This window comes from Lepus europaeus, chromosome 14 (assembly GCF_033115175.1).
Source record: "Lepus europaeus isolate LE1 chromosome 14, mLepTim1.pri, whole genome shotgun sequence".
Lineage (NCBI taxonomy): Eukaryota > Metazoa > Chordata > Mammalia > Lagomorpha > Leporidae > Lepus > Lepus europaeus.
Window position 1 is genome coordinate 2,542,938 of NC_084840.1, and position 27,190 is coordinate 2,570,127.

Consider the following 27,190-nt stretch of genomic DNA (forward strand, 5'->3'; position numbering starts at 1 on the left):
CCCCGTGCGGCAGGATCCTGCAGGGTCACGTGGGTTGGTGCTGATCACTGTGGCGGGCGCCCTGGGAGAGTGGGGAGCCGCAGAGGAAGTCCCCCTTGTTTATTTTCTTAAAGATTTGTTTTATTTATTTGAAAGATTTGCAGAGATAGAGACACACAAAGGGAGGTCTTCCATCTGCTGGTTCACTCCCAGAATGGCTGCAGTGGCTGGAACCGAGCCGATCCGAAGCCAGGAGCTTCTTCTGGATCTCCCACGGGGTTGCAGGGGTCCAAGGACGTGGGCCATCCTCTTTCCCAGGAGGATTAGCAGGGAGCTGGATTGGAAGTGGAGCAGCTGGGACTCAAGCTGGCGCCCATATAGGATGCTGGTGCTGCAGGCCAGGGCTTTAACCCACTACACCACAAGCGTTGGCCACCCTTGTTTATTTTGATTTGTGTGCAATCAGTATACATTTCACATTAAGCTGACTATAAAACATTTGTCATAATAAGCATATAGGTGTTTTTTTTCCTGGACAGTCTGAATTTTTTCAGTGTGTCCTGTGGATAAGAAGTTAGTATTATTTTATGTTCGAAGCAATTATAACAGACCAGCATGGATCAGGTTAAGTTGTAAAAGATGACATTAGAAAGTTATTTACGGAGCCAGCGCCGTGGCATAAAAGGTTAAGCCGCCGCCTGCAGTGCCAGCATCCCATGTGGGCCCCGGTTTGTGTCCCAGTTGCTCCACTTCGATCCAGCTCTCTGCTGTGGCCTGGGAAAGCAGTAGAAGATGGCCCAAGTCCTTGGGCCCCTGCACCCATGTGGGAGACCTGGAAGAAGCTCCTGGCTTTGGATCAGCTCAGTTTAGGCCGTTGCAGTCATCTGGAGAGTAAACCAGAGAATGGAAGACCTCTCTCTGCTTCTACCTCTCTCTAACTCTGCCTTTCAGATAAATAAATAAATATTTAGAAAAAATAACTTTTTTTTTTAAATAGTGCCTTTCCTGGAAGTTCTATATTTTATTGTGCCTTTTCCACCTATAGAATGGAATCCTTGGGCCAAGGAAAGAAAAAGATTACTAATGTAATCTGGAAGCTCAAACGTGAATTCAACTGTTACTATGAATTAACAAGCCGAAATTTCTGGGTGATTTAGGATCTGTTCTTAGAAATGCATGTTGAATATTTATTTGTTGATTCTTGTAATTAAGTTTTCTGTTACCTATTAGCATTTTCTTTTTCTTTGTACTCTTCAGTATTCTAAAAGTTTGATGCAGTATAATTGGTCATTCTTTTATGGAACTTTACCTACTGTGATCATGATTGGAGGTGCTTGGTTTCTAGCGTTTGTTTTGCTCATAGTCTTTATGTCTCTACCAGCCAGGTACCCTCCTTTGGGCTCTCCTTTTAGATCCCGTTAGTGTCTTCCTGCCCCAGCAGACCTGATGATGTTCTCAATTTCTGGTCTCTGTGTGCCAGCACAGGATGCTGTGGGTGGGGCAAAACAGAGCATCCTGCAGGCAGTTAGGGTGATGATCTGATGGGTACCAGAAGTCAGGCCTAAGGCAGGTTTTGAGAGCCCTTCCTGAAAAGGGGACAGAGAAGGCTGAGGGAGGAGAAGGAATTATTCTGAAAGAAAATGGCCCACTGAGAGAGTCTGATCATCTTGGTCATGATTGGAAAATGGAAATCATTTTGTACGACTCCAGTCTTTATGCCCTGAAAGAGAAATGATTTCTAATGGACTTCTGTTGTGGTAAAAATGCATAATGCATTTCTGATGTTATTCCAGCTTTTCAAGATGTCCAACAAAGAATCTTGTGGAAAAAAAGAGCCATCTCAGAGAAAAAGCAATGCTTTATCACCCGCCTCTGATGAAGTAAGAATTTTGATTTATTAACCTAGACTGTTTTACAATTTGTTTTTGTATAATGAGAAAAATACAACTCACTTTTGCAGTGAGATATATAAGTGGTTTTAAAAACATTTTTATTTTGAGAGAGAACATGGGAGTGTCCATTCTCTGGCTTAGTTCCCAAATGTCTACAAAGGCCTAGCTGGCTGGGGCGGACCTGGGAACCAGGAACTCAGTCCAGGCCTCCCAGGGAGGGGCAGGAACCCTCACTGCTGCCTCCCAGGTTCAGCATTAGCAGGAATTTGGAGTCAGGATAGCCAGGGATCAAATCCAGGTACTCAAATGTGCGAGACCGGCAGTGCCTGCTCCTGAGGTATGTAAATATTTTGTTCTGCTGTCCCAGGAGAAGGCATTTACTTGTCCCGTTCTTTACTTGCATTGTTGTATATATTCCTCCCTACACTGAGGTAGGTGTTACTACTCCAATTACAATGATGAAGAAACTAGAGCTTAGAGAATAGTTAGAGAGGTAAGTAATTTTCTTAGGCATTCCTGATTTCAATTCTAAGCCTCTCGGATTCTCCCATGCATAGCTATAACTGTTGTGCCATTTCTCACCTTTTTTTCTTTTTCCATTTTTTGGGTGTTGGCTAAGATTTCACTTATCAGAACGGAGACTGAGGGTAGGGAAGACTTGCTCACCATGTGCCTTTCTCTATTACTGTCAACACACTGCCTTAATAAGTGTTTTGGTAGATAAAATTTAGGATACCTCATTAACCAAGCTGAGCATTGTCTCTAGGAAGCAAGACTGCAATGTGATTGATGTTACCAAAACAAACAAAAGCCCTAAAATAGTTTTATTATATATTCTCTGAATAGTGTGTGTGGTTCACCACCAGACTGCTTGTGCTGTTTTGTTGTCCAAGGTGAGACTGCTCGGCAAAGGTGACTTTTGTGGTGGCAGGTTGGTTTGCAAGACTCTTATGACCTGGAGAAGTCATTCCTCTTTCTGATTTTGGATACTTACTACCTTTCTGATGACTAACTGATCTACCAGGAATAGTGAAAATTGGGAGGGAGACCAGACCCCCTGGTGGGGAGCCGTATGGCACTCTGGTATCCTTGATGTACGTCCCATTTGCCATCAATAATTGACTTGCTGTTTTTATTCCCCTCTTATTCCGTCTTAAACCTCCTGCCAAATCATTTCTTCCCTCTCCAGAGAGACTCTTCAAGGCCATCAGTGGCTTCCACGTTGCCAGATCCAACAATGGCTGGTCCTAAGGCCTCATCTCGCCTGATCAGTCAGCAGTATTTGACCCAGCCTTCCCCTCAAATGCTTTCTTCCCTTTGGAAAGACCATGTTGCTGGCCTTCCTCCTCACTGGAGACGGCTGGCTCCTCCTCAGCTCCCGAACGGCAACCTTCAAGTGCTCAGCTCAGTTTTCCATTCTCTCAGTTGCTTACACCAGATCCCTTGCGGTCATCCTCTCTGTGCATCCAGCCGACCAGCAGACTCCATAGCTCTTTGTAAAGTACTGAGTCCGACTGTGTTCCTAGATCATTCTGGTAGTTTCTAAATTCTCTGTTACCACCTTTGCCTCTTTGTGGTCTTTTCTCATCACAGAGCCAGTGTAGTCTCATTAAATTTAAGTCGGGGGTAGACTGTGGTACAGTGAGTTAAGCCACTGCTTGGGACACGTGCTTCCCATGTTGGAGGGCCTGATTCAAGTCCCAGCTACTCTGCTTTGGATCCAACTTCTTCCTGATGTGCCTGGAAAGGAGCAGATAATGGCCCGAATACCTGAGTTCCTGCCACCCCTGTGGAAGACCCACATGGAGTTTCTGGCTCATGTTTTTGGCCTGACCTAACCCTGGCTATTGGGGGCGTTTGGGGACTGAACCAGCAGTTAGAAGATCGATCTCTCTCTCTCTCTCTCTCCCTCTCTCCCTCTCTCCCTCTCTCCCTCTCTCCCTCTCTCCCTCTCCCTCTCTTTCTCTCTTTCATGTGCTGCCTTTAAAATAAATGCCTTTAAAAAAAAGGTCGGATCATTTCACTTCTCTGTTCCATACTTTTTTTTTTTAAGATTTATTTATTTATTTGAAAGGCAGAGTTACAGAGAGGCAGAGGTAGAGAGATAAAGGTCTTCCATCTACTGGTTCACTCCCCAAATGGCCACAGTGGCTGGAGCTGGGCCCATCTGAAGCCAGGAGCTCCTTCTGGTTCTCCCCAGTGGTGCGGGGCCCAAGCACTTGGGCCATCTTCCACTGCTTTCCCAGACACAATAGCAGGGAGCTGGATTGGAGGTGGAGCAGCGGGACTTGAATAAGTGCCTGTCTAGGATGCCGGTGCTACAGGTCAGGGCTTTCACCCGCTGACCAGCACTGCAGGCTTTACAGGCTATGCCGCAGCACGGGCCCCATTCCATGCTTTGTGGTGGTTTTCCTTGTCATGCAGAGGAAACACTGAAGTCCTTGCTGGGCTACCTGAGCGCTGCCTTCTCTCCCAGCTCATCCCCTGTCCCTCTGTCCTTTGCGCTTGCCCTCCAGGGATTCCTTGTTGGCGCATGTTCCAACTGCCTGTACTTGTGGTGTCCCCTTGGAATTGAGCTCTCCCCAGGTATTCGTATGGTTTATTTCTTTACTCTGTTGAGATCTCCTTTCAGCTGCCAACTCATCAGCAGGAATATTTTCTTTTTCTTTTTTTAATATCTATTTATTTGAAAGGCAGAGTTAGGGAGGAAGAGAGATCTTCCATCTACTGGTTCACTCCCCAAATGGCTGCAGCAGCTGGAGCCGGGCTAATTTGAAGCCAGGAGCCTTTTCTGGGTCTCCCACATGGGTGCAGCAGCCCAAGGACTTGGGCCAGCTTCTGCTACTCTCCTAGATGCATTAGTAGGGAGCTGGATCGGAAGTGGAGCATATGAGACTCGAACCCGAGCCTGTGTTGGATGCCGGTGCCACAGGTGGTGGTTTTACCTGCATTGCCACAGCATCGGCCCAAGTAAGGTATTTTCTGAATACTCTGTTTAAAATTGCAAATCCTGCACCACTGCCTTGCTGCCTTTCTCGTTCCTTTGCTGTGCTTTATTTATTTTTTTTCCATACCATCATCACAGGCTGAAGCCAGGAGCTTCATTCAGGTCTCCCATGTGGGTGGCAGGGGCACAAACACTTGGGCCATCTTGCTTTGCTTTTCCAGGCCATTATCAAGAAGCTGGATTGGAAGTGGAGCAGCTGGGACATGAACCCGTACCTGTATGGAGTGCAGGCCTTGCAGGTGGTAGCTTAACTCACTGTGCCACAGCGCCAGGATCCTGTACTTAATTTTTTCTTTCTTTCTTTTTTTTTTTTTTTGACAGGCAGAGTGGACAGTGAGAGAGACAGAGAGAAAGGTCTTCCTTTGCCATTGTTTCACCCTCCAGTGGCTGCCGTGGCCGGCGCAGCGCGCTGATCTGAAGCCAGGAGCCAGGTGCTTCTCCTGGTCTCCCATGGGGTGCAGGGCCCAAGCACTTGGGCCATCCTCCACTGCATTCCCTGGCCACAGCAGAGAGCTGGCCTGAAAGAGGGGCAACCGGGAGAGAATCCGGCACCCCGACCGGGACTAGAACCTGGTGTGCCCCGCAAGGCGGAGGATTAGCCTATTGAGCTGCGATGCCGGCCGCTATACTTAATTTTTGATACCCAACAGAAAGAAAATCAAGATTTGGCTTTTTTCTCCCTTCTAGTCACCAAAAAGCATTTTCATTTCTTGTGCTGAATAGACCCTATCATTTGGGTTTAGACAACAGGGATATGAATTAAGACCATTTTTAAGTATATTCATGTGTGTTTATCTTTACAATTTCCTTTTGAGGCAATCAGGGCAGATATATCATTTGCATTTTCAGATTTGGAAATTGAGATCCAGATTTTGAATGACTTGTCCAAGGACACAGAACTTTGTATAGCAATAGAACCAAGCTCAGAATTCTTCCCACTCTTACCCAAGTAATTAGAAACAGTGATAGACTATTAAACACATTCGGCTAGTTCTTGAGTGGTTGATGAAGTATTTATGCTTTCAACTTGGGGTTATGTGCCTACACAGTGTAGCTTCATAGTTGTGGGTGTAAGAGAAAGAATTGAAGGTTCCAGGGATGTGGAATTGTGTGTGGGTTTTCAAGATTCATTTTGTTTATTTGAAAGAGTGACAAAGAGATCTTGCATTTGCTGGTTCACTTTCCAAAAGGCCACAGTGGCCGGGGCTGGACTAGGCTGAGGCCAGGAACCAGGAACTCCATCTGGGTCTCCCTTGTGGGTGGCAGGGGCCCAAGTACTTGAGGCATCTCTTATTGCTTTCCCAGGTGCAGTGGCAGGGAGCTGAATTGGAAGCAGAGGAGCTGGGACACTGGCGCCATTTGGGATGCCAGCATCACAGGTGGCAGCTTACTCTGCACCGTGACGCCAGCCCCACACACAGTATTAATACAGCCGAGAAGCACCACATAACATTCAGGCAATATAAGTGATGACTCTTTCAGAATTATTTAAGTATTAATTATTACAGGACTGTTAAGGTATGGTGGTACTGAAATGTTAAAATTAAGTGTTAAAAACCAAAAACACAGGACCGGTACTGTGGCAAAGCAGGTAAAGCTGCTGCCTGCATTGCTGGCATCCCATATGGGCGCTGGTTTGGGTCCCTGCTGCTCCACTTCTGATCCAGCTCTCTACTTCTCTCTGACTCTGCCATTCAAATGAATAAATAAATCTTAAAAAACAAAACAAAACAACCAAGAACACATAGCATGTCAGCAGAATTGTTAGAATTGTACCCATCTTTCGATCTTTAGCATCTGCCTTGTTCGTCTTTTTCTTAGTCACCTTCACCCAGCATTTGACTATTCTGCTTTGACACTTACATCAGATTGCATGTGCGTTCCCTTTTACTTCTCTTTATCTGTTCACTCTGTTTTCTGTAGGTCAGCGAATGTATCTTACGTCTGTCTGACTTTTCTCAGGCCTTGCTTGGATCCCCAGAGTATACAAGAGTCAGGATGCTAGAGCAAGACCTATCTGGGTTCAGGTGTCTGCTACTGACTTGCTCTGTTACACTGAGGGAGAGACCCAGTTCTGTGTGAGACTTGGCACTTTATCTGTAAAATACAAACGTTAATATTGTCTCAGATTATTGGAAAGATTAAGTAAACCATATGTCAGCCTGTTCACTAACACATTGCTCTGGAAAAAATACAGTCTCAGTCCCCTTTTCCATTATTACAGCACCAGTGCAGAACTTGTATTTCCTAAATGATGCTTCTTTTAATTTCAGAAATCAGATCATGCAGACACTCTGTGCTATAATATGAAAAGAAGGCAAAACTTGAAAAGGTAAGTTTTCCTTTTTCTTGATACTCTTATACTTTGGCTTAGAATTGTGAGACTAAATATTTAAGTTTGGAAAAAATCTTATTTTACTTTGATTACTACTGTTGTGCATGCAAATATGAGTACTGAATTTTCTTATTATAAATTTTAAAAAAAGTTGAGTACAATAAAAGACCATGAAAACTATATTTTGTACTCAAAATGTAGATTGTTGTCTCAAACGATTTGTTTTTCACTTGATTATAAGATATATAACTTCATTACATGCACCAAGGGAAGACACTTGGAGGCTTATTTAGAAGTTTTGAATGAGGGGCCGGCGCCATAGCTCAACAGGCTAATCCTCCGCCTTGCGGCGCCGGCACACCGGGTTCTAGTCCCAGTTGGGGCACAGGATTCTGTCCCAGTTGCCCCTCTTCCAGGCCAGCTCTCTGCTGGCAGTGCAGTGGAGGATGGCCCAAGTCCTTGGGCCTTGCACCCGCATGGGAGACCAGGAGAAGCACCTGGCTCCTGGCTTCGGATCAGCGCAATGCGCCGGCCGCAGCGGCCATTGGAGGGTGAACCAACAGCAAAAAGGAAGACCTTTCTCTCTCTCTCTTTCACTATCCACTCTGCCTGTCAAAAAAAAAAAAAAAAAAAAAAAAGAAGTTTTGAATGAGTTATCTTTCCACACCTATGAATAGGTTGTGTAGCTTATTAGGTCATGGTGGTTCCAGCTGTGTTATTAGGCAGCATGTAGTAAGAGCTCGGGAACTTGGAGAGTGATGGTTAGAATAAGGGAACTTCTTTAATTTCTGTATTCTTTAGAGAAAAGTCTTGGGATTTTGTCATGAAGGAATGTGAGTGGGTCTGACAGGTATACGGTATGACAGGTGCTGATGCGATGAGGATTCCTCTGAGACTCCTGAACAAGCAGCGTTAATTGTATAAATAAAAGTTTTCCTGAACAATTCCAGTGACTGCAGAAAACAAACAGACAGACAAATCCAATTTGCCTCTGACTTTTGTTCAGTTTTTCTTTTGAATCATCTGTGCTTTTTGGTGATACTTGCTCTGTGGCATTATCTGTTGAAGTACACTCATTCTGTCACAGCGTTTGTGCTACGTTGACTGTCACTGCCGGACTTCTAAACTAGATTTCCTTCCTTCCTGAACTGCTGTGACAGGGCTCTCTGGAGTGTGAGCATTACCCCCTGTGTTCAGTGCGCCCTGCACCACAACATTCCAGGGAGTGCTGGAGGGGCAGCCCCAACTCATGTATCCTGTGCCATTCTCCTTCCTTCTAGTAGTCAAACCCGCAGGACGGTTGGCTTCAACACCCAAGTCTGAGCTCTGAGTTTGGGCAGGCTCGGTTCCTCCTGAGGCTTAGGGGAGCCTCTGTCCATGCCTTCCCTTAGCTTCTGGTCATTTGCTGATGGTCTCTGACCACTTCTAGGGGTGTAGACACCGCCCTGTCTCTGCCTTCATGTTCACATGATAGTTTGCCTTCGTGTGTTTCTCTAAGCCAGACTTTTAATTCCCTTTGGACTTCTTAAGTTCTAAGACACTTTGACTTTTCACCTAATGGCACAATTTTTAGCCCTTGCCTTTACGTGCTAATCTAAGAGGGCAAAGTATAAATAGACTCGCTGCTCCCTGTTGAGTTGTCCATATAGGGGGCTTCAGAAAGTTCATGGAGAATGTATAATGAAAAAACTACGCATGGATTTCTTTTAAATTCTGTTGATTTGAAAGCAGAAAGAGAAGCAGAGACATCTTTATCTGCTGGTTCACTCTCCAGATGGCTGCAACAGCTGGGCTGTCTGGGCAGGGCTGAAGCTGGGAGCCAGCAAGGGGTCCAGCTGCCTGTGCTGTCGCCTGCTGGGACCTGAGCAAACCCAGGCACTCTGCCGTGGGATATGGATGTCCCAAGCAGTGACTTCACTGTTGAGCCAAATACCTGACCCATAGGCCGTTGTTGTTTTGCTTTTTTTTTTTTTTTTTTGTACGAAAGAGGTAACAAAGAAATTAAGACCAGATGGAGACTCACGTGGAATTCTTAGAACTCTGAGATGTTATAGCTTGTTCCTATGTTCTTAATTATTAGAGAAGTCATTTATTTACTGTCTTTTTCTTCTGTTGAACTGTAAACCAGTTGGTGTTAGGACTCTTAGGTGTTGTGTGTTACTGGCTGTTCAATGCCGAGTGGAGTGATGGGCGCTTAAAAATTAACGATTTAGGCCGGCGCCGCGGCTCAATAGGCTAATCCTCCGCCTAGCACTGCGGCCAGCGCACCGCGCTGATCCGAAGCCAGGAGCCAGGTGCTTCTCCTGGTCTCCCATGGGGTGCAGGGCCCAAGCACTTGGGCCATCCTCCGCTGCACTCCTGGGCCACAGCAGAGAGCTGGACAGGAAAGGAGCGACCGGGACAGAATCCGGTGCCCGGACCGGGACTAGAAGCTGGGGTGCCGGCGCTGCAGGCGGAGGATTAGCCTATTGAGCCGTGGTGCTGGCCTCTTTCTGGTCTTTTTATTATGCTTGTTTAAATTATTGAGAATATACTTTTTTTAAAAAAGTGTTTAGTAGCCATTCCCTTTTTCTCTTTAATTTTTATGTCCTAATCTAGAGTTTTAGTACTTTTTGATGGGCTTTTTATCTGCTGAGGCTAGTAAGTTGTCACATTTCTAGCAAATACCATTTCTCAGTTCTTTTGATTTTTAAAATCTTTTTCGTATTCTGAGGTTTTAAATAGTTACATTGCTATTAATGTCTTTCTTTATTTCTCCCACTGTTATCATAGTTAGAAATCAAACATTCCTTCTCCCTCTTCCTTTATTTCCCCTCTCTGCCCCCACCAGGGTTTTATACAGGTTTGGTGAAAATCTTAGCAATTATGATAATGAGTATTTTGGTATTAAGTATTTAATCCCTTTGGAATTTATGGTTGCTATTACATAAAGCTATAAATTTGTATTTTTTTTTCCAAATAGTAAACCCATGATTCCCACATTATTTGTCCAGTAATTCTTTTCACTTCATTTTTAATGTAACCATTTCTTACTTTTTATGAACTTGGGTAACAGGCCAGTGCTGTCGTCCCGAACTAAAATGGCAAACTGCATCATTAGGTATAACTGTAACCTGGGCTTCTGATCTGCTTTGCAGATTGAGTGTAGAAATTGACACTCCCAGAAAGAGACTGAAAATCAATTCCTCATCCCAAGAACCTGATAAAATCCAAGAAGCATCATATTCAAATGATAATCAAATTACTTCACAGAGTCCTTCCTCAAATGGAGCTAAAAAAGATATAAATAACTACGCAGATTTTAAACTTAAAGATATTAAATTGACAAATGTTAGGAGTAAACTTGATCATGATGTTTTGAACCTTAGCAGTCCTAAGACTGCCAGAGATGTGAAACCTGAAGCTGAAGGCCAGGCAGGTGAAAAGAAACAGCCTCCTTTACTTGCACAGAGGGAAAAGACGAAAAAATGCAAGAAAAAAAGGAACAGTAAACTTAGAGACAGTTCTGAACAACGTTTCTCGGAGAAACGCGAGCGAATTCCGTTTTCTCAGGATTCTAACTCCAACGAGATAATCAAGGGGACGTTCGAATGTAGAAGGAAGATCAGTTTCAAAATCCCCACTAAATCCCATCCTGCTCTCCAGAAAGATTCTCGCAAGTCGGAGACTGAGCAGGAAGAAGAAGAACACCGGGAAAGCCCCCGTGCGTCATGCAGTGTGGTCAGGCACAAACCCAGACGCTGGTTTTCAGAGTCCGCACATAAGCAGTCTGTTGCTGAGTGGAAAGGAACATTTCATGATGAACGTCAGCAGAGCATTGATTCCAGTTCTGGGGAAATCGCTACTGAGGTGAGGAGCACGAAGTGAAGTGTGTAGCTGTCAGCAGAGGACTTTGACACTGAGGGTAGGCACAGCGGGCTGACGGAATGTTGTGAAGGGATGTGTGGACCTCCTTGTCTTGCTCTCTTTCGTACCACCTTCACTGGGAAGATGCCCTGTGATATTGACCCGTGCGAAGGAAGTGTGTGGAAGAGTGGGGAGAGGTGGTTCCAGATGGATCTCCACAGTCTTGGGCTCTTCCCCAGCCCCAGACACTGGAGCACACCTGGGGAGTATTCTGAATTGCTTATTCCTTTAACAGATTATTTTTTCAAGGCAACTATGTGCCAGATACTGCAGTAAACTAGCCTGTAAGAGACACTGATTCTCTGTTTCAGACTTACTATAAGGAAAGAAGCAATTTCCTTAAATATGAGTGAAGTCCTTGTTATTTATCATGAGAAGACACCGCAGGGATGAACAAAGCCTTGGTGGACTGCGGGTAGATTCATTAAGAAAGGCTCAGTGCAGGGGTGGTGTCTCAGCTGAGAATGAGAGTGAGCTGGAGTCACCCAGGTGAAGGCAGCGTCGGCTGGGAGACACAGGGGCACGTCACTGACCACAGATAATCATTTTAATTCCTTAAGTGTTTTGTTTTACTAATTCCTCAGTAGCTGATTGTTTATAATGAGTGTACTTCTAAGGAAATAATTTCTGGATTTAATAATCATGTTGTTAGTTAACTTATTCTTTCCTAGAGAGAAAATAGCTGCTTTAAAAAAAAAAATTAATGTATTTGAAAGGCACAGAAACAGAGAAAGAGGGAGAGACAGAGATCTTCTCCCGGTGACTGACTGCCTAAATGGCTGCAACAGCCAGGTCTGGGCCAGGGTGAAACCAGGAGCCACGAGCTCTGGCCTCCCTCATGGGTGGCTGGGGCCCAAGTACTCGGGCCACCTAGGCTGCCTTCTAAGGCACATTAGCAGAAAGCTGTATTGGAGTGGAGTCAAACCAGCAGTCTGATGTGGGATGCCAGCATCACAGGCTGATGTGGGATGCCGGCATCACAGGCTGATGTGGGATGCCGGCATCACAGGCTGATGTGGGATGCCGGCATCACAGGCTGATGTGGGATGCCGGCATCACAGGCTGATGTGGGATGCCGGCATCACAGGCTGATGTGGGATGCCGGCATCACGGTTTGATGTGGGATGCCGGCATCACGGTCTGATAGGGGATGCCAGCATCACGGTCTGATGTGGGATGCCGGCATCACAGACTGATGTGGGATGCCAGCATCACGGTCTGATAGGGGATGCCGGCATCACAGGCTGATGTGGGATGCCAGCATCACAGGCTGATGTGGGATGCCGGCATCACAGGCTGATGTGGGATGCCGGCATCACGGTCTGATAGGGGATGCCGGCATCACAGGCTGATGTGGGATGCCAGCATCACAGGCTGATGTGGGATGCCGGCATCACGGGCTGATGTGGGATGCCGGCATCACGGGCTGATGTGGGATGCCGGCATCACGGGCTGATGTGGGATGCCGGCATCACGGGCTGATGTGGGATGCCGGCATCACGGGCTGATGTGGGATGCCGGCATCACGGGCTGATGTGGGATGCCGGCATCACGGGCTGATGTGGGATGCCGGCATCACGGGCTGATGTGGGATGCCGGCATCACGGTCTGATAGGGGATGCCGGCATCACAGGCTGATGTGGGATGCCGGCATCACAGGCTGATGTGGGATGCCGGCATCACAGGCTGATGTGGGATGCCGGCATCACGGTCTGATGTGGGATGCCAGCATCACAGGCTGATGTGGGATGCCGGCATCACGGTCTGATAGGGGATGCCGGCATCACAGGCTGATGTGGGATGCCGGCATCCCAGGCTGATGTGGGATGCCGGCATCCCAGGCTGATGTGGGATGCCGGCATCCCAGGCTGATGTGGGATGCCGGCATCACGGTCTGATAGGGGATGCCGGCATCACAGGCTGATGTGGGATGCCGGCATCACAGGCTGATGTGGGATGCCGGCATCACAGGCTGATGTGGGATGCCGGCATCACAGGCTGATGTGGGATGCCGGCATCCCAGGCTGATGTGGGATGCCGGCATCACGGTCTGATAGGGGATGCCGGCATCACAGGCTGATGTGGGATGCCGGCATCACAGGCTGATGTGGGATGCCGGCATCACAGGCTGATGTGGGATGCCGGCATCACAGGCTGATGTGGGATGCCGGCATCACAGGCTGATGTGGGATGCCGGCATCACAGGCTGATGTGGGATGCCGGCATCACAGGCTGATGTGGGATGCCAGCATCACGGTCTGATAGGGGATGCCGGCATCACAGGCTGATGTGGGATGCCAGCATCACAGGCTGATGTGGGATGCCAGCATCACGGTCTGATGTGGGATGCCGGCATCACGGTCTGATAGGGGATGCCGGCATCACAGGCTGATGTGGGATGCCAGCATCACGGTCTGATGTGGGATGCCAGCATCACGGTCTGATAGGGGATGCCGGCATCACAGGCTGATGTGGGATGCCGGCATCACAGGCTGATGTGGGATGCCGGCATCACAGGCTGATGTGGGATGCCGGCATCACAGGCTGATGTGGGATGCCAGCATCACAGGCTGATAGGGGATGCCAGCATCACAGGCTGATAGGGGATGCCAGCATCACAGGCTGATGTGGGATGCCGGCATCACAGGCTGATGTGGGATGCCGGCATCACAGGCTGATGTGGGATGCCGCTATCACAGGCTGATGTGGGATGCCGGCATCACAGGCTGTGGCTTAAGCCACTGTGCCACAGCACTGGTCGCTGAAAACAGCTGCTTTTGTTTCTTAGTTATTAGTCCTTTGATCTAGACCCCCGCCCCTCAGTACAAATGAATGTTCTGGACTCATGGCTTATAAACCACTATTCCTACCAGTCTGTGAGCCTGGAATTCATTAGTTTATTAAACCTTAAGTAAAGGTACTTGTGCTGTATTGAGTGCTTTTTAGATGCAGGGATTTAGAGATGAGTGCGAGGATCTGCATCCTCGGAATGCCCCAGGAAGGACGGTCAGTGGACATGCAGAACTGTGCTATAGTGAAGTGAGTGTCAGAGCCCGTGGTGTTAGCATGGCCCTCTGGACGAGTTAAGAAAGGACTCATCCAGGCTGAGATTTTTAAGCTTGGTCTGAAGGGTGTATAGAGCGAGGAGTGGAAGTGCTGTCCATCCTGCATAGGTGACAGTTGAGTGACCGACACAGAGGTGTACAGCCGCACTGCAGGAGGCATGTGCATTGCTCAGTGTGACTGAGGTCAGCGTGTGCAGAAATGTGGGAGCGGAAGTCGGCGAGGCAGCCAGTGTCCTAACCGGGTGGTTCTCTTTCTCATGTGTCCTGTAGCTGGAAGAGAACCCCTGGAATGTGATCGGGGGCAGTGTAATTGCATTTTCTGTTGAGAGATAACACCATTAGTACCCTTATGATGGGTATTCCCTTTTGTCACCCCTAATGAAACGTCGTAAGGGAGGCAAGCAGCCGTGGGCTCGCTAAGTCGATGGGGACTTTTCTGTAAGGTCGGGTGATAGCACATGCATTCACAGTAGCAGCAGTGACTTAAGGAAGAGAAGAAAAAGACTTAGGATGTCAGGAGTTGCAAGAAGTTCTAGTAATCTCTAGCTTGCTTGCCGTTTACTGTCTAAGAACCATAAAGATTTCTAATAAGATTTAAAGTCAGGTGGAGAGGGAATTATACATCCTGTGGTCACTGAAGAAGAAAACTCTAATGGGCCGTCTGTGCGCTGCATATGGTGCTGATGTTTGTGAGGTCTGATCGTGTTGGAAAGATGGGGCAGAAAGATGAGCTCTCATAAAGCATTTCTGCTTATGAGGCGCTTGTTTAGAGAGGGTCTGTAACACATTCCATAAATAGCTTCCTAAAAAGTGCAGGTGAGCTTGGAGTTATCTTGGAGAATTCTTAGAACGGGATTTGGTTTGGACTGTAACCTGTGTGTGGGGTCAAGTGGGTGTCATCCATTCAGCAAAAGTGCCAGTGCAGTGTTGGAATTCATGGAGAGATTCTTCAGTCTCTGTTAGAAGACAAAAATAAAACACAACCCTCTGGTGCTGTAACCACACAGAGTGCAGCTGTACATTTTTCAGCCTTCTTGCCTTGGCCAATTTTTTTTTTTAAGATTTATTTATATATTTGAAAGTCAGAGTTACACAGAGAAAGGAGAGGCAGAGGCAGAGAGTGAGAGAGGTTTTCCATCCGCTGGGGTTCACTCCCCAGATGGCCGCAGTGGCTGGAGCTGTGCCAATCCGAAGCCAGGAGCTTCTTCCGGGTCTTCCACATGGGTGCAGAGGCACAAGGACTTGGGCCATCTTCTACTGTCTTTCCAGGCCACAACAGAGAGCTGGATCGGAAGAGGAGCAGCTGGGACTAGAACCGGCGCCCATATGGGATGCCGGCACTACAGGCCAGAGCATTAACCTGCTGTGCCACAGCGCTGCCCCCTTGGGCATGTTGTAATCCTCAAATTCTCTGTTGTTTTTCTAGATGAGGCTCGGTTATTCCTGGATGAAAATCTCCTGTCCTGAAGGACAGCTTGTTTACCTTTGCCATGGTTCTTTGTATTTCATAGAGTGGCCTGTAGTATAGCTTCGTGCTTAGAATGTGGATCTTTCTAAGCAATGTTTATGTGAAAGAGTAAACCTTAAAGAATTTCCACCACATTTCATACCTTGATAGTATGGCGTTTTCCTATTCTGGGGGCTAGGGGCAGTTTTGCCACCCAGGGCATGTTGGGCAGTGTCTAGGGACAGTGTTGGCTGTGTAAGTCAGAGTGGACGGGCAGTGCTACTGATGGCTGGTTTGCGGGGACTAGGGCTCTGCTGAGTATCCTGTCGTGCACACGGCAGGCAGCACAGTGATCTGTCCCTAAATGTTACTGGTACCAAGGCTGAGAACCCGTACTCTAGGTTCATGGTTTGTTCTTAACTAATACGACTGCTTTTCATTTCAGAAGTTTGAAGCAATACGTTCTTCGGTGTCATCTGAAAGTACTGAGGATACAGATCAAGAGGTTATTGATAGTTATTTGCTTTGAATATTTTTAATGAAATTAAGCCAAACAGGTCCTCCTTTTAATAAAAATTAGAGACCACGAAAACCTTGATTATGTGAAAATAATGGTGATATATCTACTTAAAAATATGTATTCTTTTTTTAAGTTTTTTTATTTTACTCGAAAGTCAGTTGCACAGAGAGAGAAGGAGAGGCAGAGAGAGAGAGGTCTCCCACCCGCTGGTTTACTCCCCAGATGGCCGCAAGGGCTAGACCTATGTCGATCCGAAGCCAGGAACCAGGAGCTTCTTCCAGGTCTCCCACCTGGGTGTAGGGGCCTAAGGACTTGGGCCATCTTCTGCTTTCCCAGGCCATAGCAGAGTGATGGATCAGAAGTGGAGCAGCCAGGTCTCGTGCTGGTGCCCACATAGGATGCCGGCACTGCAGGTGGCAGCTTTACCCGCTATGCCATGGCGCTGGCTCCAAAATATATGTAGTTTTTAGGAAGTCATCAGAAACTCTTTGGAAAAGTATTTATGTTTACTCAGTTACTCTTTTTGTCTTTGTTTCTAATAAGCTAATCTGTTTTGAAGAGAGCATGGAACCCGTGGCCCACAGGTTTCCTGCATTTTGATTTAATGTTGCTGCACCTTTATAAGTGTACTCCTGGGCTTTGGCAACTGACAAATGTAGTATGACATGAAGGTGTTTTATCTCATTGCCCTAATCAGCAATAGGATGAAAATGTTATTCAGTGAAAACATGCATGCGTGTTCTTGGCTAAAATCTCCTGATTAACCCTCGAAGAGTTTCTGTTGGAACTTCATGTTCTCTGGTACTAAATTGAAATTAGATTCATGCAACACTTATATTTTTTCTGAAGATTTATTGATTTATTTGAAAGGCAGAGTTATAGAGAGAGAAAGAGAAAGATCTTCCATCTGCTGGTTCACTCCCCAAATGGCTGCAACAGGTGGGTTCAGGCCAGGCTGGAGCCAGGAGCCTGGAACTCTATCCATGTCTCCCATGTGGGTGCAGGGGCCCAAGGACTTGGGTCATCTTCTGCTGCTTTTCCAGGTGCATTTGCAGGGAGCTGGATCGGAAGTAGAGCAGCTGGGATATGAAGCAGCACCCAGATGGAATGCTGACACTGCAGGTGTGGTGGCTTAACCAGCTGTGTCAAGTGCTGTCCCCTGTACTTTTCTGTTTAGAGACTTAAACCATATTAATTGATGGTGCAGCCAGTTGTGTTTTTCTTATGGGCCAGTGTCCCTTGGTAGAAGGCTTCCTACCTTTGCTGTAAAGCTGGCTTATATTTGGTTTATCAGGGAAGTACTTCCCTAATTGAGAAGGGACTTAAAAATCTAGATTTTTGTTTTTCATGTCTTAAAAACAATCTCAAGAACACATCTTTGGCTCTAAGTACTTTGAAATGAGAATGGAAATGAAAATGAACCCATTTTGTTGTCGTGCTAGGCTCTCTGCAAGGAGCTTCACATAATTTATTTAATCCTCACAAAAAATCCTGAAAGGAACTGGATATTCAGTTTTTTTTTTTTTTTTTTTTTTTTTTGGGACAGGTAGAGTTATAGACAGTGAGAGAGACAGAGAGAAAGGTCTTCCTTCTGTTGTTGGTTCACTCCCGAAATGGCTGCTACGGCGGTGCTGCGCCGATCTGAAGCCAGGAGCCAGCTCCTTCCTCCTGGTCTCCCATGTGGGTGCAGGGCCCAAGCACTTGGGCCATCCTCGACTGCCTTCCCGGGCCACAGCAGAGAGCTGGACTGGAAGAGGAGCAGCCGGGACTAGAACCCGGCACCCATATGGGATGCCGGCGCCGCAGGTGGAGGGTTAACTAAGTACGCCAAGGCACTGGCCCCCCAAATGATTTTTAAAAGCCATTTATGGGGCCTGCACTGTGGTGTGGTGGGTAAAGCTGCCGCCTGCAGTGCCGGTGTTCCATATGGCTGCCGGTTTGAGTCCCGGCTGCTCCACTTCTGATCCAGCTCTCTGCTGTGGCCTGGGAAAGCAGTGGAAGATGGCCCAAGTGCTTGGGCCCCTGCACCCACGTGGCAGACCTGGAGGAAGCTCTTGGCTCCTGGCTTTGGATCGGCACAGCTCCGGCAGCCATCTGGGGAGTGAGCCAGAAGATGGAAGACTTCTCTCTCTCTCTCCCTTTCCTTCTCTCTCTGTGTAACTCTGACTTTCAAATAAATAAATCAATCTTTAAAGAAAAAAAGCAGCCATTTATATGTTTGTACATTGAATTATTTTACCATACTCCTTCCATATTTTTAAAATCTTTCTTTTTCACAAACTGTCTTGTCGTCTGTAACTTAAGAATCGATTGCTGTGTTCTGATAATCCATTGAATCCGTAACTCGAAATATTTCACTGGAGTCTTTCACACTTTAGATGCAGATAGTTGAAGAGCTGCATGCTGCCCGTGTCTGGAGAAGTGTGGATTTGCCTGTGGTGCCACCTTCTGGAGAGTTAGTGAGTATGGACGTCGACCTGGTGGAAGACGATGCCCATTCTTCTGCAGGTATGTTAATGTATGTTAATGGCGATGCACTCCTGTGCTTTCCTAAGAGTTAATGTGCCAGCATTTAACTTGTACAGTATTTGGATGGAAAATGTTAAAATATGCTCATTTGAAATGATACAGAATATTTCTTTTACCCACAGGATTTAGGTCTATTGGTTGTCTTTTTTTTTTTTTATAACCCCGTCCACCCCACCCCCCCAACCCAACTTGAGGGGCAGAGAGACTAGGAAAGACAGAGGGCCCCCATATGCTGGTTCATTCTCCAGATGCCCATAGCAGGGCTGTGCAGACCAAAGCCAGGAGCATGGAACTCAATCTCAGTCTTCTAAGTGGGTGGCAGAGACCCAGCCACGTGAGCCCTCACCTGCTGACTCCCAGGGTACATATTAGCAAGAAGCTGGAATTGGGAGCAGAGCTGGGCCTCGAACCCAGCTGGATGCAGGCATCCCAGCCTGGTGTCTTGACCATTTGACTCAGTGCCTACTCTTATAATTTGTTTTATATATCTTACGTTAGTGGGCAGTTTTCTATTTTTCTGTGGCCAAAAGGTAGAGTTATAACTTGTCTTTTATTCTTGCTCTTAATCATAAATTTTAATAATTTAAAGTATATAAAACACTGGGCAGAAATAATACAGATTATGTGATTGTATTCATGGATTTCTTGTTCACATAGTAAAATCTGATCATTTTTACTATTGAAAAAAGATAATTGTAGAGAACTATGCAAAATCTATTAGTATACTATTTTGAAATCTAGTTATAAAAATAGCATTGCAGTTTTGCATTCATATTGCATTTTTCAGTATATTAAATGGTTTCTTATGCTTTAACTTATCTGATTCTCACAATTTCTCTATAAAATAAAATACCAGTGGTATTACTTGATTCCTTTATTCATAGAGGGTATTTTAAAAAGCTTATGGAAAATGGAATGAAAGGTTAAATTTATTTTGGTGCAAAAGATTTTGAAATCGAAATCCATGTATAGTTTTTCCATAGTATGTATTTTCCTATGAACTTTTTGAAGACTTAAGTTTATTTTCTCATTTATGTTCTACCCTGTTTTACTAAAATTAGCTTAAATTCCTAAGTGTACAACCACAAAGTACCACAGGACAGGGCTTAGAAACAGTTACTGCTGAGGCAAGGCTGCCTGCGGTTTAAATCTACCCATCATCAATTTCTAGTATTAGTCTCACATCACTAAACATTGATTACTATTCTTTCACCCTGAAGAACCGGAGTAGAAGCAATTGTTTTTCGTTTTCTGGAGGACTTCCTTCCCTGAGGAATGCTGTCAGACTCTCCTGGGCTGTTTTCCAGGCTTGGCTCCAAGTCTCCTCACATGTGTCTGCTTTGCCAGACCTGACCTTACCTTCTCCCCTCTTGGTCCTGGATGAGTCCACCCCTTCCACCCCGACCCCAAACAAGAGTCCCGATTCCTGCCCAGGGGACCCTTAGTTCTCAGGAAAACCTGCTTGGCAACACAAAGATGAACCAGACTGTTACCCATCTGAGAGTCCAGCTGATTCTGTGATTTCTCTGATAGGTTCACAAACCATAGGTTTTAAATTTAGTTGAATTTTCTGTATTGTATGATATCAAAATTTTAGTCCATGCAAGCCTATTTTCAAGTGTCCTGAAATCCTGGTTGTGCTCTTTTTCTCCAGCAAATACTGCTTTGGACAAAAAGCTGCTAATTGTTATTGACACAAATATTCTGATGAATCATCTCAAATTTGTTAGAATTTTGAACACAACAGAAATACCAGGTATTTACAAAACATATGTAAGTCAACGGTTGTTATTTCTTTTTCCTTAAGGACACCTCTCCACTTGGATGTGCCCCTGCCCCCTTTGTAGGGATCTGCTACTTGAAAGAACCACGGAGGGGCAGACGGAGATCTTCCCTCTGTTGATTCTTCCCCCAGGTGGCTGGGATGTCTGTGCTTCCAGCGAGGAGTCTGGGACTCCATCCGGCTGTTCCACGTGGGTAGAGGGCCCAAGCACTTGGGCCATCTTCCACTCCTCCCTAGGCACATCAACAGGGAGTTGGATCAGAAGTAGAGCAGTCAGCTCGCACTGGCACTCCACCATGGGGTGCTAGCAGGTGGTGGATTAACTTGGCAATGCCACAAGGCTGCCTCCGTTTGGATGTGCTCTTAAGCATAGTCAGTTTAACTGAAAAAAAAAATAGCCTAAGTTAAACTAGCAATCTGAATGCATTTTTTTGATCTCCAATATTATTATTTTAACTTTTGCCACTTCCCTTTTTAATTTTCATTTTACAAATGTATTATATCCATTTATTGTGAATTTCTTAAAAGTAGGGAAACTTGCTTTTCTTACAACTATTTGATTTGGTAGTTCACTAAATGTTGAATCCTAAGAAATCTTATTTTTTTTTTAGGCTTTGACAGACTTATCTTAATAATTCCCTGGGTTGTTGTGCAAGAACTAGACCGCATGAAAGAAGGAAAACTATTGAAATACGCACAGTACAAAGCTATCCCTGCAGTTCACTTCATCAATGACAGTTTGAAAAGTAAAGACAGGAAACTGTGGGGTCAGTCAATACAACTTGCATCACAAAAATTTTGTAAGTATTGTTCTCTCAAGGGGCATCCTGACTTAAGGCTTGTTGGGCTACTAACATTATTGGAGGGAAGTAGTGCAAACCTTTAAAAAAATTGATGGCATTGAAATGTGACATGGGAAGGGTGTTGTGATGGTTTGCAGCTTAGTTTGGGATCTTGGGTTTTTGTTTTTCTGCTTTTCCCGTACTTGGGAAAAACTGTTGATACTTCACAGGCAGGACTGTGGACCTCTATGTGCGTACTTGTCTATACTACTACAGAACTTTGGGCACTTTTTCTTTTCTTTTCTTTTTTTTCCTAAGAGAATCCAGGTCTCCCATATGAGAGGCAGGGGCCCAACTTCTTTTTTTTAAAGATGTATATATTTGAAAGTCAAGAGTTAGACACACACACACACACACGTCTTCCATTTGCTGGTTCGCTCCCCAGATGGCTGCAATGCCAGTGCTGGGCCAGGCCAAAGCCAGGAGTTTCATTCAGGTCTCCCATGTGAATGGTAGTGATGCGAGCACTTAGTCTATCTTCCACTGCTTTTCTCAGGCCATTGGCAGGGAGCTGAATCAGAAGCAAAGCAGTGGGACGTGGACTGGTGCCCATATGGGATGCTGGCATCACAGCGGGTGGCTTTACCTGCTACACACAGTGCTGGTCCCAGGACCCAACTTCCTGAGCCATCAGTGCTGCCTTCCCGTGAGTGCGTCAGCAGGAAGCTGGAATCAGGAGTCAGAGTCAAACTCTGACCCAGCCACTCTGAGACATGGGAATCCTGAACCCAGCCAGACACCCACTGCCTCTAGAACAATAATTAAACAGTGTGCATAAAAGAGCCTAGCAATAAAGTTTTCTTTGTAGAAATGTATCTTATTTTTTAAAGATTTTATTTGTTTACTTGAAAGTCAAGAGTTCAAAGAGGCAGAGGCAGAGAGAGAGAGAGAGAGAGAGAGAGCGCTCTTCAATCTGCTGGTTCACTTCCCAGATGGCTGCAAGAGCTGGAGCTGCACCAGTCTGAAAACAAGAGTCAGGAGCTACTTCTAGGTCTCCCACATGGGTGCAGGGACCCAAGGACTTGGGTCATCTTCTACTGCTTTCCCAGGCCACAGCAGAGAGCTGCATCAGAAGTGGAGCTGCTAGGCCTCCAACCAGCGCCCAAAGGGTGCGGGCACTGCAAGTGGCAACTTTACCCATTATGCCACATTGCCGGCCCCCTGTATAAATGTATCTTAAGAAATAATGAGGTCCAGCACTGTAGCAGTAGTGGGTAAAGCTGCTGCCTGCAGTGCTTGGCATCCCATATGGGCGCCGGTTCAAGACCCATAACTCTGCCTTTCAAATAAATCAAAATCTTAAAAAAACAAAACAAAGCAAATGAATGAGTTGATCACAGTGGTTTAGGTAAATATTATTCCTCAAAGCATTATTGTACATCAAAAAATTGTAAATTACCTTTATAACGATTGGACATGGTAAGTACATTGGTGTAGCCATATGAGAGAATACTATATTTTGGGAACCATTGATGACATGTAATTTTAAGTAAATAAAATAATAAATAAAAACAAAAACAAGATTTATAAAATATAAGAAATAATCCCAAATGTATTTATGCATATAATTAAATGATGAATACTGGTGATACTTGACTGACAAATATGAGTTATTTTAACTTGGTTTCCTTTTTCTAAGTTTTCTATAAAATTACCTATTCTTTAATAAGAGGGTAAAAATAATAAAGGGCAAAAAATAAAAGTTTTATGTCACCCTCTTGGTTAGACATTTGTTTCATATTCTTATATTTTCTTTAGTTATGTTTCTGTTGGTTCATTTTTCTGATGACTATTTTTGTAGCAGACATTTTCCTAAGGACTGGGCTGCAGCAGTGAATGAGGGTAATGATTGCCCTTGAGGAAATTAAGTTCTCCGAGACATGAATAATCTTGCTATTTTATGTGAATGTGTTTTTGTGGTTTAGGTGAACAGAGCTGGTTGCTGTAGAGGTGCCATTTGAGCTGATTCTTACATAATATAATATTCTTAAGCATTTGGTGTTGCTGTATACTGGGCCAACTGCGGGAAATCCACTCTTCGTTGACTCCCTCTGGTGAAGCACCTTGCCCAGAGTAAAACCAGACTGGGCAATTTCTAGAGTTTTTGTTTTGTTTACTTGTAAAATTCCTGAGCAATTGCTTAAAAAATATGTATTGAATGAATAAATATTTTATGAACATTCTTGCACTTTTAGATGTACTTTTCCAGCTCCATGTATTGATAATTCTGATTTTATAAAATATTTGTTTTAATTATTGGAAAGGCAGAGTTACAGAGAGAGGGAGGGAGAGAGGGATCTCTATCTACTGGTTCACTCCCCAAATAACTGAGTCTCCCATGTGGCTGGCAGGGGACCCGAGTACTTGGACCATCTGCTCTCCCAGGTGCATGAGCTGGGAGCTGGATTGGAAGTGAGGGGAAAATGTACACTGGGAAGCAAATTGAGGTCTATTGGCTAGTACGCCTTGCGTTTTAGTGTGCAAGAGGTACCCCAAGAGTTTAAATTAGCATCTGGGTCCAGGCTCCAAAAATTCTTACCTGGAATTCAATCTCGGGTGTGCCCTGCCATCTGCGTTACTAACAGGCACCCTCAAGATTCAGGGGCAGGTCGTGTAGAAGCTGAGACATGCCGTCTTTGGCCCTCTTACTGTGCATTGCGTTATTTTCTCAGAGACTTAAGTTTTAAGGCGTGGAGAATGCCAGAGGACACCCTGTCAGCAACCGATAAACATTTATTAGAAATTACTCTTTGTGTTCTCTGCCTAGGGCCTGTGTTTCCTTCCTTCTACAGCTCATTTTGGTTTTAGAGTGGGTGCTGATTAGCTTATGCACATCTTTTTTTTTTTTTTTTTAAGCTGAGATATTTTTAAGTGTGATATAATTGTATAATTTATTTACAATCTATAAATACCTGAGTTGAGACCAGGATTCATAGCTTTTGATTTTTTTTTAAAGAATTATTTTTATTTATTTGAAAGGCAGAGTTACAGAGAGAGGTAGAGCCAGAGAGAGAGAGAGGTCTTCCATTCTACTGGTTCACTCAAATGACCGCAATGGCCAGAGCTGAGCTGATCTGAAGCCAAGAGCCAGGAGCTTCTTCTAGGTCTCCCATGCAGGTGCAGGGGCCCAAGGACTTGGGCCATCTACTGCTTTCCCAGGCCCTAGCAGAGAACTGGATTGGAAGTGGCACCCATATGGGATGCTGGTGCTGCAGGCTGGGGCTTTAACCCACTGTGCCATAGCACCGGCCCCAGCTTTTGAATTCTAGAACAGCTTATCCTACTGATTCCAATTCTTTCCTTTGAGCTTATTAATAGGCATATGCTAGTCTATAAGTCCACAGCTATATGCAATGTGAATTGTAGATCTAGAGTTTTTCCAAGACATTGTTTTGTCATCATTTATCTTCTTTTTACTTAAGTTTTCTTTATTCTAAATTTTTTAAAATAGACTTTAGTTTTTAGAGTAGTTTTAGGCTCACAGCAAAATTAAGTAGAAGATACATGGATTTCCATTATTTCCTACCTTACTCCCATAATCATAGCCTCCCCCATTATACCTCCAACCACTAGGGTGCTACGTCTGTTACAGTTGATGAACCTGCATTGACAACATTGTTACCACCGAGCTGTCCTTGGATTGAGCATTTGCTCTGAGAACTCACATTATGTGGATTTGGACAGATGTACAATGACTTGTGTCTGCTGTCAGAGTATCATAGAGTCATTTCACTGCCTTCAAACTTCAGGATGTTTTTGATTTGGGAATATAGCCCAGATTGTTCATGTGGAACCCAGATTTCCAGTGTGCTGATTGACAGTTGCTTTTGCTACATTTACAGATGAATTGCGTGATGAGAACAATGATGATCGAGTATTAAAATGCTGTCTTCAGTACCAGGAATTATTCCCTTGTTCTCTCGTTGTTTTGTGCACGTGAGTTTCATAGTTATTTTAGTCTTTGCTTTTTTTGTTGTTGTTGTTTGAGATGTATTTATTTATTTGAATAAGTTTCAGAGGGAGAGACAGAGATCTTCCATCCACTGGTTCACTGCCCAGATGGCTGCAACGGCTGGAGCTTTGGCTGGGCCAAAGCCAGGAGCCAGGTCTTCCGCATTTGTGAAGGGGCTCAGGTACTCTGATCATTTTCTATAGCTTTGCCCAGGCTGTTAGCAGGGAGCTCATGGAGCAGCCGGGACATGAAGTGGCATCCATATGGGATGCCAGCAGCTTTACCTGCTGCACCACGACACCAGCCCCAGTCTTTGTTTTGAGTAATAAGTCCTACCAAATATTTTTTTAAATCATACTGTCTCTACCATACTAAGAACCAAAACCTAATTTTCTGAATCTGCTAGGAAGCATGCTCATTATATCTGATGTTATAATGTGAGCCTAAATGAATGAGAGCTCAAATAATAAAGTACCTTTTAGTTAAGTTCATATGCTGTGCAGAAAACTTTGGAGAAGGCAGGGAAAGACAGTATCACCCCAAACAGTTCATAAATCGCAGTCTTACAGAATTTTGTAGACCTGTGGTTCCTTGTGTGTGTGGGGGGGTAATTTATGTTGCAGTTGGGTTCTGGGTACTGTTGGCTGGAGTCTTGCATTCATGTCAGCAGTCTTGGCCCCTTAGCGGTTGCTTAGCTTAGTTTCCTTGTGTGTAATGAGAGAGAGGGTCTTCATCCCTGACTCGACGTCTGGGTTTGATTAGATAACACCTACTAAGGACTTCGACCAGGGCCCTACTCAGAGATTCCTCAGGGTTTTCCCTCGTTCCTTCTTCCTCCTTTGTTCCCCACTAACATTTTCATAATCTGGGTCTAAGATAAAAACTAATGCAATGCTAAACAAAATTGTATTCCACCATGTCTAAGGAAAGGGTCTGAAGAAATAGAAGAAAAACTTTAGTTTGAAATCTTTCTGTTCATTACAAATTGGAGTTTTTGCAGTTTGATGATCACACTCAGATGTGAATCCAGCCTTTGCTATGGGAGATACACATCCCACTGGCGTCTTAACCGCCAGACCAGACGCTCCTCCCATTGTTACTGTTGGAGTTCAGTTCACAATCAGATTTTATCAGTTCTCCATCGGGTATATACTTTCTTGGGATTAGTAGGTATGACTTTTTTGTTTTTTTTTAAATGAAAATTTGTAGTGATTTCAAGGTCCAGGTATTGAGCCTGTGTTTTTGCTTTTTGGTTTTTTTTAAAGGTTTATTTTATTTGAAAGTCAGTGTTACAGATAGGGAGAGGCAGAGGCAGACACAAAGTGAGAGAGAGCTCCTCCATCTGCAGGTTCACTCCCCAAATGGCTGCAACAGCTGGAGCTGGGCCAGGCTGAAACCAGGGACCAGGAAGTTCATCTGGGTCTCCCATGTGGACGCAAGTTCCCAAGGACTTGGGCCATTTTTCACTGCTTTCCTAGGTGCATTAGAAGGGAGCTGGATCAGAAATGGAGCAGCCGGGACTTGAACCAGCGCCCATATGGGATGCCAGTGCTGCAGGTGGCAGCTTTACCTGCTGTGCTACAGTGCCAGCCCCGAGGCTGTTCCCTTTTGGTCCATCTGCTCTCCCCCCACTCCCATAAATGGTGGTGATTATGTATAGTGTGTAAGCCACGAAAATGTTTTTATTACTTAAATGGAGGATCTTGATGTCGATAATATCGGTTGATAATGATAGTAAGATGGAAAACTGCTGTTACATTATATGCCGTGCGTCATTTTGAGTGGTCTCCTTACATGTACAGTCCCACCGCTGGGCGAGCATGGGTATCTCCAGTTCGTGTTAGTTCCCTTCCCTCCCTCTTTCTTTCCCTTTACTTCCCTTCCTCCCTCCCTTCTTTCCTTTCTTCCTTTATGTATTTATTTGTAAGGCATA

General features: G+C 45.1%; 1 protein-coding gene across 3 annotated transcripts in view; it reads left to right on the forward strand.

Annotated features, from left to right (window-relative positions):
* Window positions 1-27,190, forward strand: part of SWT1 (SWT1 RNA endoribonuclease homolog) — an 87,220-nt gene that overhangs the window by 2,011 nt on the left and 58,019 nt on the right. For all 3 annotated transcript variants that reach the window (XM_062211500.1, XM_062211501.1, XM_062211502.1), the window contains exons 2-9: window positions 1,773-1,859; window positions 7,152-7,210; window positions 10,351-11,062; window positions 16,077-16,136; window positions 18,530-18,659; window positions 20,335-20,436; window positions 21,075-21,263; window positions 25,148-25,241. In XM_062211500.1, coding sequence (XP_062067484.1) covers window positions 1,782-1,859; window positions 7,152-7,210; window positions 10,351-11,062; window positions 16,077-16,136; window positions 18,530-18,659; window positions 20,335-20,436; window positions 21,075-21,263; window positions 25,148-25,241 — 1,424 coding nt within the window. In that variant the 5' untranslated portion in view covers window positions 1,773-1,781. The remainder of the gene's footprint in view (window positions 1-1,772; window positions 1,860-7,151; window positions 7,211-10,350; window positions 11,063-16,076; window positions 16,137-18,529; window positions 18,660-20,334; window positions 20,437-21,074; window positions 21,264-25,147; window positions 25,242-27,190) is intronic.